General features: G+C 39.4%; 1 protein-coding gene across 1 annotated transcript; it reads right to left on the bottom strand.

Annotated features, from left to right (window-relative positions):
* Positions 1-3,367: 3,367 nt before the first annotated feature.
* LOC720019 (60S ribosomal protein L12-like) lies at positions 3,368-5,056 on the bottom strand. Its single transcript, XM_015124731.3, has one exon. It carries the CDS (start codon positions 4,966-4,968, stop codon positions 4,471-4,473), a length of 498 nt encoding a protein of 165 aa, XP_014980217.3. The 5' UTR covers positions 4,969-5,056; the 3' UTR covers positions 3,368-4,470.
* Between the last annotated feature and the right edge of the window lie 8,900 nt (positions 5,057-13,956).

The raw sequence follows: 13,956 nt of genomic DNA, 5'->3' as shown, positions 1-13,956 counted from the left end.
TGAAAAGATATTCATCACTAATTATCACAGAAATGGGAATTAAATCCACAATGAAATATTACTTCACACCTGTTTGAATGGCAGTTATAAAAAATATATAAAAGGTAAGCATGTGGAGAAAAAGGAACCCTTGCACACTGTTGGTGGTAATGTAAATTAGTATATCCATTATGGAAGACATTAAGGAGGTTTCTCTCAGAAAATTACAAATAGGTCAGGCAAAGTTGCTCATTCTTGTAATCCTGACACTTTGGGAAGCCAAGGCAGGAGGATTGCTTGAGCATAGGGGTTTGAGACCAGCCTGTACAACATAGTGAGTTCTTGTCTCTACAAGAAATAAAAAATTAGCTGCATGGTGGACTAATTAGCTGGACACACCTGTAGTCCCAGCTATTCAGGAGGCTGAGGTGAGAGGATTGCTTGAGCTTGGGAGGTTGGGGCTGCAGTCAGCCATGACAGTGCCACTGCACTCCAGCCTGGACAATAAGGCAAGACTCTTGTCTCAAAAAAAAAAAAAAAAAAAAAAAAATATATATATATATATATATATATATGACCACCATATAATCCAGCAATCCTACTACTGGGCACATATCCAAAGGAAATGAAATCAGCACTTTGTAGATATAGCTGCACTCCCATGTTCATTGCAGCATTATTCACAATAGCCAAGAGAAGTAATCAACCTAGGTGTCCAGCAACAATGAATGAAGAAAACATGGCATATATACACAATGGAATACTCTTGAGCCATAAAAAAGAAGGCAATCCTGTCACTTGTGACAACATAGATGAACTTGGAATACATTATGTTAAGTGAAATAAGCCTCACAAAGAAAGACAAATATTGCTTGATCTCACTTACGTGTGGAATCTAAAATTATTGAATTCATAGAAATGGAGAGTAGAATGGTGGTTACCATGACTAGGGGAGGGAGAGGGTTGTGGAAATGTTGGTGAAAGAATGAAAAATTTCAGTTAGATAGGACATGAACTTTTATGTTTAAGAGATCTATTGTACAACATGGTGACTGTAGTAAATAACAAGGTTTGTAGTATTTCTTTTCTTTTCTTTCTTTTTTGTTTTTGAGGCGGAGTTTTGCTCTTGTTGCCCAGGCGGGAGTGCAATGGCGTGATCTCGGCTGACCACAACCTCCACCTCTCGGGTTCAAGCGATTCTTCTGCCTCAGCCTCCCGAGTAGCTGGGATTACAGGTATACACCACCATGGCTAATTTGGTATTTTTAGTAGTGATGGGGTTTCTCCATGTTGGTCAGGCTGGTCTCAAACTCCCGACCTCAGGTGATCCACCTGCCTTGGCCTCTCAAAGTGCTGGGATTACAGGTGTGAGCCACCGTGCCTGGCCAAGTATTGTATTCTTGAAAATTGCTTAAGAGAATAGATTTTAAGTGTTCACACCACAAAAATATGGCAAGTATGTGAAGTAATATATATGTTAATTAGTTTGATTTAGCTATTCCACAGTATATACTTATTGCAAAACAACGTGTTGTACTGATAAATACAGTTTTATTTGTTAGGTATAGGAAATGAATTAATTTTAAAAAGAAAAGTCTTTTTATGTATAAGGACTTCCTTTTTATTATTTCTACTTAAAACACATTTTTGTTTGAATCCATAGATGCTGACTTCTTAGAATGAGGCAGCTCCTGTAAAGGAAAAAAGTATATCTCATATCTAGAAATTCATCTTTGTTGAGGATATCCTTGATGAGACATTATCAGAATTGCAGGACAAACAGATACTAAAAGTACTGGCCATTTTCTGAAAGCTCTTGAACGTGACAGAGTTCCAGGTGACGTGTTTATTTACTTCCCATTAGATTTTTAGAAGTTTATAACAATATATGTAGTCGAAGAGAAAAACAAATATAAGTACACTCTGGCTGGCAGGGATGTGGTTAGACTAGGAGACAGAATAAACGATCAAGAGTAGCCAATTAGGAAGGGAGATCTATCTTCAGGTCATAGGGTCCTGAAAGGTGCTAATAATTAGACAATGCCGTATAAGTAGCAGGATCTAAATTAAGTTGCAAAAATTTCTGTGGCAGTACTGTCAACCATCACAAGAGAATTTTTAAAAGTTACAAGATTTACTTTGTCCAGAAGGAGAAAGCACATAAATTCCTTGATATCAGTAAATATTTCCTGGGCATCAAGTGTGAAGAAATATCTTTGATGGATCTTCCTCTTCCTCTTCAGTTTTTGTGTTCCAGCATAGGGACCCAGTGAACAGTAATCTTTAAGGAAATGTGGCAGATCTACAAGGCACAGCTAGGAAACTTAAAAATCTCTTCTCATAAAAATAACATAATAGTGCTTAAACAAGGGTTATTGTGCAGATTATTATGTTAATATATGTAAAATTTCTAAATGATACATAGCACATAGAACTCCTGACCTCAAGTGATCCACCTGCCTCGGCCTCCCAAAGTGCTGGGATTACGGGCATAAGCCGCCATGCCCAGCCTGAATAGTAAGATTTTAAAACCAAATTGTACTCTGGTCAGTCAGGAAAAAAAGTTTATTAGAAAGACTGAGATCTAAAACTGATCAGTAATCACAACTCTTCTGTCCCTAGCTGAGTTCTGAAAAAGTGGACACAGCTTCTATATATGACTCATAGGAGATGTGCCTCTTTTTCTCCCTCTGGTTGAGATTCTTGCCTATTTGGCCCTTGCCTTTTTGCTTAGTCACTCTTCTTTTGCAGCCTATTAGATACAACCACCCTTCACCTCCTCCCAATATTTATAGACCTCTTCTATTATGCTTTCAAATATTCCTAGAATCTTTTCCAAGTTTGATGACACCTGTGTCCTTCAAGCCTATTATATATTTCTTTTATTGAATGTCTCAGCCTTACACTGTGTATCTGCAGATCACTTTCTGAATTTTTCTTGTGTATGAACTTGAGATTCCATCCCTCTCCATTTCATGATAATGGTAGAATTCATTGTTTTTTGTTTGTTTTTCACTAGAACTAATGTGGCAAGCATATGATTGGCATCAGGAAGATATTAAGAAGGATGAACCTTTGAAGATAGACTGTGAAAATAATGCATTGGGAAAAATATTTTCTTGGAGTGCAAGCTTTGTTCCCTTCAGAGACAGATCCCATAAACGTGACTCAGGAGGAGTAAGTTTGAAACAGAATTTATATTCAAATTTTCAGAGTAAAAGCCATGCAAAAATGAACTCTGATGAATTAAACAGTCATGGGAAATCACTTTTCTGCACCATACTTGAAACCTTCCACTCTCAAGGCAAGTACTGTGAGCATAATTTATGTGTAAAGGCTTTCAGTGTAGTGACAAATTTTACAAGACATCACAGAATTCACACAGAAAGGAAACCTTATGAATGCAGTGAATGTTCAAAATCCTTTGGGTATAAGTCAAAGCTTATCATATACCAGAGAACTCATACAGGAGAGAAGCCATATCGGTGCAGTGAATGTCAGAGAGCTTTCAGTACAAAATGTCATCTCACTCTGCACCAGAGAACTCATACAGGAGAGAAACCACATGGATGTGCTGAGTGTCAGAAAGCCTTCAGAACAAAGTATCATCTCATTCTACACCAGAGGATTCATAAAGGAGAAAAACCCTACGAAGGCAAAGAATTTGGAAAGGCTTACAGGGAGAAGGCAACACTCAGATTACATTACAGAGTGCATACAGGAGAGAAACATTTCACGTGTAGTGATTGTGAAAAACGTTTTATGCAGAAGTCAAACCCAATTATCCATCAAAGAATTCATACAGGAGATAAACCCTATTGATGTAGAGAATGTGAAAAGGCCTTCTGTAGTAAATCTCAGGTTGTTGTTCACCAGCGAATTCATGTAGGAGAAAAATCCTATGAATGCCAGGAATGTGGGAAAGGCTTTAATAAAAACACACACCTCATAACACATCAAAGAATTCACACAGGAGAAAAACCTTATGAATGCACTGAATGTGGGAAAGCTTTTATACACACATCACAGCTTACTGTACATCAGAGAAATCATACAGGAAGAAAACCTCATGAATCCAAGGAATGAGGGAAATCCTTTAATAAAAAGTCACTTCATAATATCGAGAATTCATACAGGAAAGAAACCTTATGAATGCAGTGAATGTGGGAAAGCTTTTATAGACAACTCACAGCTTACTGTTCATCAAAGAATGCATATAGGAGAAAAACCTTATGAATGCAGGGAATGTAGGAAAGCCTTTAATAAAAAGTCATCTCTCATAACACATCAGAGAATTCATACAGGAGAGAAGCCTTATGAATGCATTGAGTGTGGAAAAGCTTTTATAGATAAGTCACATCTCATTGTCCATCAGAGGACTCATGCAGGAAAGAAACCCTGTGAATGCACTGATTGTGGAAAAGCTTTTTTTTTTTTTTTTTTTTCCACCAGTTGTCAAATGATCCTTTATTGAAATACTTTCCTTTGTGCTTAACTGGCTGGGCATTCCACAGCACCACTGTTGATGTCATCTATGATGTCATGAGGGTGGCGGCCATCAACATTACAGCCCACAGACTGGGCAGTCCCCAGGATCTCTTTAATGGTTCCAGAGAGTTCTCTGGCTAAGGATCGGTGCCGCATCTGTCGAGCAATGTTGATGATCTCATCAAAAGTGATATTCCCACTGTGTTTAATGTTTTTCTGTTTCTTTCTGTCTCTTGGTGGTTCCTTGAGGGCTTTGATGATCAGGGCAGAGGCAGAAGGCACCACCTCAATCTGGGCCTGTCTGTTCTGAATGGTCAGTTTCACTGTAATCCTCAGGCCCTTCCAGTCACCCGTTGCCTTGGCAATGTCATCACCAACCTTTTTCGGAGACAGACCCAGGGGGCCGATCTTGGGGGCCAGCGCAGAAGTGGCACCGACTTCACCTCCGGTGCACCTCAGGTATACGACTTTGATCTCGTTGGGGTCAAACTTCGGCGGCATGGTGGAGGCGGCTGGTGTCGGATGAACCCGGATTCGGGACGACCGAAGAAGGTTGCACCTTCGCCCCCTCTGAGCCGAACGCCGAGAGCGGAAAAGCTTTTATACAAAAAGCAATGCTCATTATACATCAATGAACACATACAGGAGAAAAGCCCTTTGTGTGTCTTGAATGGCAAAAAGCGTTTAGCAGTATGGCAATGCTCTGTAGACATCAGTTGATTCATACTGGAGAGAAACCCCATAGATGCAATGAATGCGGAAAAGCCTTCTGCCAAAAGAGCCATCTTATCCATCAGTGATGCCATACTGGAGAAAAACCCTATGGATGCATTCCATGTGGTCAAATCTTCAACCAAAAGTCACAGCTCATCAGGCATCAGAAATGTTGTACAGGAGAAAAGCCATATCAATGTAGTCAATGTGGGAAAAGCTTTTTTGAGAAATCATACCTCAGTGTCCATCAGAGATGTCATGCAGGAGAGATGCCTTATCAGTGCAGTGAATGTGGGAAATCTTTTTCTGTCAAATCTTTTCTCACTACCCATCAGGAAATTCATACAGGAAACAAATTTCACAAACACAGTAAGTGCTGGAAGGACTTCAGTAAGATGTCAAATATCCCTGAATATAAGATGATTCATATGAGAGACAACCTATGAGTTCAGAGAAAGTTGGCTATTTTCTCATTAATTTTGGCCTTTGTAAGCATCAGAAAAGTTATTCAGGAGACAGATTTTTTCAATGCATTGAACAAGGGAATATTATCTCCTAACAGTGTAGCCTCATATTCGGTTAAAGGCAATATGAATTAATTGAAAGCTGGAAATTTTGAGAAGATAAATTCTATTGTATGTCACACAGAAACAAAACTTTTTGAGTGCAGCAAATATTTTTGCATAGGCCATCATAAAATAGGGAATTTTTACTGAGAAAAAAAAATCTCATGAATATGTTGAATCCTGGATTGCTTTTCAAGCAAATGAATTTTTATACCCGAGAATACAGATAACTGAAGACCTGTGGATGAGATGCCTCTGGCATAAAGCCAAAACTCACTGTGCATCAGAGAATATTTATTGAGGAGAAATAGTGCAGTGATAAGGGGAAAGGTTGTCTACATAAGCAATTTTAGAATAAAAGTTCTCATCCTGCCACATTACCATGCATTCATGGAAAACAACACCAAATAGTTATGAAGAGTAAATAACCTCAGTATGACAAATATCACTTTGTTGCATATTTGAATATGTGGTATAGTCAGAGCAGTAAGTTAAGAATGGTCCCATATGTATGTATTTGCTTTGTGTGTGAGTTTGTAGAACATATATATAATGATTTTCAAATTTCAGAAGATAATGAAAGAAAATTGTCTGTCAGATATTACTTGTCCTAGTTTGTATGTTTAGCTTCCAGCCAGAATACATCATTGTAAATTTTTGTGTATCATATAAATCGCAAGGGAAGTGATCAAATTTAAGATTAAAGAAGAACTATGTAATATAATAGCGTGTATCTTTTTTTTCTTTACTGATTTATGTAAATGGATATGGTAGTTCTTTTCAGCCTGTTGAGTAAGAGGTTTTTGGTTTTTGGTTTTGTTTTTTTTTTTTTAAGCAAGAGTTTTGTTCTTGTTGCCCAAGCTGGAGTGCAATGGTATGATCTCAGCTCACTGCAACCTCTGCCTCCCAAGTTCAAGTGATTCTCCTGCCTCAGCCTCCCAAGTAGCTGGGATTACAGACTACTACCGCTATGCCCAGCTAATTTTTGTATTTTCAGTAGAGACAGAGTTTCAGCATCTTGGCCAGGCTGGTCTTGAACTCCTGACCTCAAGTGATCCACCTGCCTCAGCCTCCCAAAGTGCTGGAATTACAGGCGTGAGCCATCATGCCCAGCTTGAATAGTAAGATTTTAAAACCAAATTGTACTCTGGTCAGTCAGGAAAAAAAGTTTATTAAAAAGACTGAACTCTAAAACTGATCAGTAATCACAACTCTTCTGTCCCTAGCTGAGTTCTGAAAAAGTAGACACAGCTTCTATTTTCAAAGAAATGGAATTAAAATGTCACTTTGGTGGTGGTATTGCTCAAATGGGGAATGGGGGTTGGACCTATTACCAGATGTGCTTCTTACTGTATCCCTGCAAAACCTAGTGTATGTGTTTCTTAGGGCTTGCATAACAAAGTACCACAAACTGGGTGGCTTAACACATTTTTCGTCTTATAGTTCTGGAAGCTGGAAGTCTGAAATCAAGGAGTCAGCAGGGCCATGCTCCCTCTGAAAGCTGAAACCTCCCTGTCATCTTCCTAACTTTTGATGGTTTGTTCAGATTCTTGCATTCATTAGCTTCCAGCTGTATAACTCCAATCTTTATCTTTGCATTCACATGGTGTTTTCCCTATGTGCCTCTGAGTCTTCATATAGCTAGTTTACAAGGACACCAGTCATTGGATTATGAGTCCATACTACTATATTCTGACCTCATCTTAACTAATTAAATCTGCAACTGTTCTAGTCCCAAATAAAGTCATATTTTGAGGTACTAGAGATTAGGACTTCAAAATGTCTGTTTTTTTATTTTATTTATTTATTTATTTTTTTATTTTTTAAGAAGTGAGGCTATTCTATTCATAAAACCTAGCGATTTAAATGTAAATCTGTAAAGATAGTCTCAATTTCAGATCAGACACATTCAGACACAGGTACACTTGTCATGCCTCCCCACTGAAGAATGAAAAGAACAATCTGCATATCTGTCTCTTTGACGTAAGCCTTGAATCCCATACCAATGATGCTTACTACTGTGACAGCACATACGAGATGGAATGTATCATTCTGCTGACAGGTAAACCCAAACACAAAAAGAGTATAAACTATGCATCCATGAACTATTTTCATAACTCACAAATATGATACCTCACTTCTCCTTTGGAAAAACAAGGTGAAAACACAAAAGGAATGATGTAAAGTGTTCTTCCCAATATGGTGGACATACCCGAAGTTAAAGTGCAGTTATAAGTATGAAAAAACTTTAGTTTCCATCCAGAATAATCCATGACTGTAAAATTTTGTGTATCATATAAATTGCAAGGGAAGTAATCAGATTTAAGATTAAAGAACTCTGCAATATAACACCATGCATCTGTTTACTGATTAATGTAAATGAATATGGTAGTTCTTTAAAAAGGGGGCAGGGGCTTTCCAATTACACTGAATGTGCAGTACTATTCACACAGTAGAATGCCAAAAACAGCAAAAATAAGTGGCAGAGGGATGACCATCACAAACCAGGTACACAAACTAGATAAGAACATATTTAGTGTATTTGTACCACTTACTGCCTGTATTGACTCTCAGACCCAAATCTACCCTTCCTAAACCTACTTTGTGGTCCTGGAACTGCAACTGATGAACATTTATTTGTCAGCTGGCACTGGCAAGGACATACTGAGTGCAGTAGTAAAGATACACGGTCATAGCAAAGGAGCTTCTCTTCCTTGTTCCAGTACTTGTTTCTGAAAATGTGACTGCCAGCAGATTGGCAAGCTGAAGTTCTGGTTGCCTTCACTTTAGTGTCCCTCATTGTTGAGCTCACCTCTCTTGTACCCTCTAGTAGGCTCCTCCACCACCTTTAGGCCACTTTCTGCAGATCAAGTGTGTTCTGCTGGCACCCTTCTGTGAGTTCTGGCACCCTGTAGACTGCTTTTATTTCAAGTTACTTTCCCCTTGGCAGGTTGCATGTACCTATAGCAGCCACATTTCTCCAACGAAATGTACATCTTAGCTTTTGGGGATTGAGTTTCCCCTTTGACGTTCTTAGTGCCTTCTTTTTAAGCTTCCTTTAGCTCTAGAGTTACTAGCTACTTCTTGCATCTGCTGCTTCTGCATTGCTTGGAGTTCTCTTTTACTCCATTGAATAGTTAACTCCTTTTAATTTTTGAGAACATGTCAAATTACTGATATAATTTCTCAGTCCTGATGAACCCTGAGTGATTTAAAAATAACTTCTATTAAATTAGAAAAATTACAAAACAACTATGTTTTTCCACATACGGCCAAATACAGACAAAAGAGAAAGTAAGAAGATAAAATTTGCGAGGGCTGCAATTATTGTGGGGATTTGGGGCAGGGGAAGATTTTATCAGAGAGGGCCATATAGTGTTTACATTGTATTGATACTATTCTCTCCCATTTCCCATATCCTCAGGTTCTATCTGTATCTATTTTTGGAACTGCAATAAAGTGCACAAACATTCCATCTTTACTCTTTTCAATAGTTATGATCATGGTAGAAATAATTTTCTGTTGCTCTTTCTTGAATCTTTCCTCTAGCATTTTCATTCTGCTATAAAGTAACCCTAATAAAATTTTAATGTAAGATATTTTCAATAGTAAAATTTCCATTATTTTCTTTTTTGTTGCTTTTATTTATCTACTGAGAACTTGAAAACTCCATCTTTATTGATTTCAAGAGTGTTTATACTTACCTCATGAACTAAGTTTATCACAGCTACTTTAAAGTTTTTCCCCTGATAATCCTAATGCCTTAGTCATCACAAGTTTGGTACCTGATGATTGTACATTCTCTTTAAAATTGGTCAGGGTCTCCTGGTTCTTTGTATGTTAAGTAACTTTTTATTGTACCCTTAGCATTTTCAATATTATGTTGTGAGACTTTGTCCTTTTAAAATCCTCTTGAAAATGTTAATTCCTTTTGTCTTAGACTGAAGTCAATCAGGTTATATTCAGACCATAAATTTTTCTGTGGGTAGTGGTTCCAATGTCAGTGCAGTTTTCAAAATCCTTGCTATGATCTTTGGATGCAGCCCTCACATAAGCCACCTCACAGTAGTAATTTTCAGAGTCTTTGCTTCTTCGTGTGTTTTTTATACATGTGCAAGCAGGGGGGTGAGTCTTAGATTTACGTCTTAAGGAATTCACTTCTTTACTATCTTCTTTCCAGGATTTTTTCCCCCACAGTGTCTGGTTTCCTGGGGACCCTTTTATCCAGCACTTTGCCTCAAAAGATGGAGTTCTCTCTATGAAGTCAGGCAGCTTTATGCTAGGCTCACCCAATGACAAAGCAGTGAAATAAAAATAATGGGAAAAAAGATATTTTCCCCATTTTCTTTGCACAATAGGGAATCATTTCCCAATATTTTCTTTATAATTTTAATTTTAATTTTTAAATTAATTTAATTTTTTTTTTTTGAGACAGAGTTTCACTCTTGTTGCCCAGACTGGAGTAAATGGCGCAGTCTCAGCTCACTGCAACCTCCACCTCCCGGGTTCAACTGATTCTCCTGCCTCAGCCTCCCAAGTAGCTGGGATTACAGGTACCTGCCACCATGCCTGGCTAATTTTTGTATTTTTAGTACAGACGAGGTTTCACTATGTAGGCCAGGCTGGCCTCAAACTCCTGACCCCAAGTGATCCGCCTGCCTTGGCCCCCTAAAGTGCTGAGATGACAGGTGTGAGCCACTGCATTGGGCCTAATATTTTCTATCTATAGATTTTTTTCCCTGAGTTTCAGGTGTCCATGTCACTGCCAGTACTGTGGCAGTGCAGTTTCAACAGTAGAGCTAGCAAGACCATGCTAGAAAAACTAGAAAAACGGAAAAAAATAAAATAGAGATCCCCACAACACACTTTTTGGCCCATGGGGATTCATTTTCTCTATTTTATGGCCATCAAGACTGGTTTTTCTTAGTGTCCTTGCTCTTCACCTCAGCAGTAAAATTTCTGTTGGGTTTTGAAGGGAAGGCAAGGGTGAAAGAAAGACACGGAGTGGTGGCTCTACAACAAATGCAGGCTTTATGTCCAGCGTAAGACCTACAGAAGTGGGGAAACAGCCTAATGCCAGTGCCCACCGCTGCTTATAGGCTGGGACAATTTATAGGCCTGGGTGGGAGGGGCCTGGGGTGGCATGGATAACGTGTTCCCAGGATGAGGCGGTTCCCGCGCAAAGTAGTGTTCCTTGTACTTTTTCCCAGCGGAATATAATAAGAGGCAGGATGTTTCTCACAGTTCGAACCCCCCGTGAAATGATTCACTTTGATCAGGGTTTGTGAAATGGTGAGGGGCTTCCAAAATGGTGCAGTTTGGACTGGCACTTTCCTAATTTGTCTTACTCTTAGGTCAAAGGCAGGAGATACAAACAGAAAAAAAAAATTAGGGAACTTACTCTGTGTATTGCTTGGTTTTCAACTCTATATTCTCCGATCTCTTTGCAATTATTCATTTTAAAAGTTCTCAAGTCGTTTTTATTTTTTTATTTTTTTTTTCCAAAAGTTTTAAGTGTAACCAGTGGGAGTGATAAACTAGGGGGCTTACTCAATCAGGGCTGGCACCAGACATTACATATATTTATTTTTAAGGTATAAAACATCCTTGTATTCCTGGGAACCTGATCTTGAAGTTCATTCTTTTCATATAATGCTAGATTTGATTGCTAATAATTTCTTCATGACTTTTACATCTATTTCACATGACTGTTCAGAATACATGTGATCTTTCTGAAGTACAAGTAATACTCTCTTGGAACGGGTTGTGGTTGTCAGTGTCTGCTCAACAACCATTTTGGCCCAGTCCTTACCCCTCAAGGTCTCTCTCCACAATCCCACACCCAGTTGTACCCAGATGGCTCCCCGCTTACTACCTGAGCTCCTCCAGACCCAATTCTGGTTTCCTAAGACTTTTCTCAACAAACGCATTCCCTGAATCCACCCTCTTCCTGCTCCCACTTCCTTGCTCCACTGCCTAGTCTTTGTTCAACAGATCCCAAAACGTTTTCCAAAATGGCTGCACCTTACCTGCTGCTTTAAGGGCCTACAGGGCTCAGTAGGTGCAGCCATTTTCTGCTTAGGTCTTGTCTGTGATTGGCTTAGGGCTGTTGCTAGATTTGAAGTAGACAGGTGAGAACGCTGAATGTTGTTCCCGAGAATGCACAATGCTGCTGGTAACAGCGGGGAAGGTGGTGAAAAGGATAAAAGGATAGTAGATCAGCTGCATTGCCTCTTTCCTTTCCAGCAAAATGGAATTTAGTCGCCAGAAAATGCCCATCTTGCTATCTGTAAGAAGCATCTTCCAAGACTGCTGCTTCCATATGCACGCCTAGTTTCAAAGTCTGTAGACATCTTTTTTTTTTTTTTTTTTTTTTTTTTTTTTTTTGAGACGGAGTCTCGCTCTGTCGCCCAGGCTGGAGGGCAGTGGCCGGATCTCAGCTCACTGCAAGCTCCACCTCCTGGGTTTAAGCCATTCTCCTGCCTCAGCCTCCCGAGTAGCTGGGACTACAGGCGCCGCCACCTCGCCCGGCTAGTTTTTTGTACTTTACTTTTAGTAGAGATGGGGTTTCATCGTGTTAGCCAGGATGGTCTCGATCTCCTGACCTCGTGATCCGCCCGTCTCGGCCTCCCAAAGTGCTGGGATTACAGGCTTGAGCCACCGCGCGCGGCCTCAAAGTCTGTAGACATCTTGTGTACAGCGAAAGTGCTACCGAGTCTGCGCAAGAGCGTGGGTACGGCAACGAGTGAAGAGGCTACGGAAGCCTGCTAGTCCTCAAGTGAGTGTTCGTGCGACTCCAGCTGTCGGGTGAGTTTCCCGGTGCTGGTGGAATGCTTGACCGGATGAGACCGGTTTGCGGTGTAAGAAGGCTTCAGGGAATGGTCAGTGGAATCTGAGGCTGGGGGTTAGCCACTGAGGGCTTCTGTGGTCTGTATTGGAGCACCCTCAGCGTCGAGTGGAAGTCGGTGTCTGGGGAACCAGGAAGAGCGAGCAAGCGATGCGGAGTTGGGGGCCGTTATGGCTATCAGTGGTGGGAGGGGCCAGGGAAGGAGGTACTTCATTGCTTCAGATGTCAGGGATTTGGGTGCTATGCTAAGTATCCAACCGTATTTCCCAACATTTCATACTGAAACCTTTGAAGTACACTGAAGGAATAGCAACATGGTGGTCATCTGTGTACCCATCACCTAGATTCAGCAATTACTAAAATCGTGTCATAAATACCTGGTACATGTGTATGGGTATGTGTGTGTAATTTCTTCTTCTCTTCTCGTCCTCCTCCTCCCCCTCCCCCTCCTCCTCCTCCTCCCCCTCCTCCTCCTCCTCCTCCTTTTCTTCTTTCTTCTTTCTTCTTTCTTCTTCTCTTTCTTCCTCTTCCTCTTCTTCTTCTTGTTGCTGTTGTTATTATTATCATTACTATTATTATTAGAGAAAGAGTCTTGCTCTGTCACCCAGGCTTGAGTGCAGAGGGGTGATCATAGCTCACTGCAGCATCAACTTCCTGGGCTCAAGTGATCCTCCTGCCTTGGCCTCCTGGGTAACTGGGAATAGAGGCATGCTCAACCACGCCTGGCTAACGTAGTTTATTTCTTGATGAATCCTTTGAAATAACATTTTAGTCCTGATTCTTTATACCGATTCTGCTATTTACTGTCTGCATGACTTCGGGCAAGGTATTGAAATACTATAAGTTTTACTGTTAGGAAAAAATGATGGTATCTCCTTGGCAAATTTCTTTTGAAGATTATTGGAATGGTGTGCCTGAAATGCTAGCAAAGTGCCTGGTTTATAGTAGATAATTGAGAAATGGTCTTTTATTATTATTCAAATATATATCTTTCTGTGGGAATTTTAATTCTCTAACTTTTCCTTTTCTGCTTTCATATAGTTCGTTTTCCTATATGAATTTATCTTTGAGTACATATTTGAAAACTTCTGAGGATTTTAAATAAAGATCTCCTTACAACAATTATTTATTACAAAAATTGTTACATGCTTGTAAATAAAAAACCAGGCAGTAATAGTAAAAGCATCTACGATTTACCACCTATAGCAAATTTATCTTTTGTGCTATGTTATTAAATTGAACTGCAGAGTATGAATATTTCATTTTTTTAAATATATAAAGCAGATCAGGTTAAATGCATAAACTTTTAAATTAAATTTTAAATTAAATTCTATTTAATTTAATATAAATTTATATATAATA

This window comes from Macaca mulatta, chromosome 19 (genome assembly GCF_049350105.2).
Source record: "Macaca mulatta isolate MMU2019108-1 chromosome 19, T2T-MMU8v2.0, whole genome shotgun sequence".
Lineage (NCBI taxonomy): Eukaryota > Metazoa > Chordata > Mammalia > Primates > Cercopithecidae > Macaca > Macaca mulatta.
This window is presented reverse-complemented; position numbering and strand designations above follow the sequence as displayed.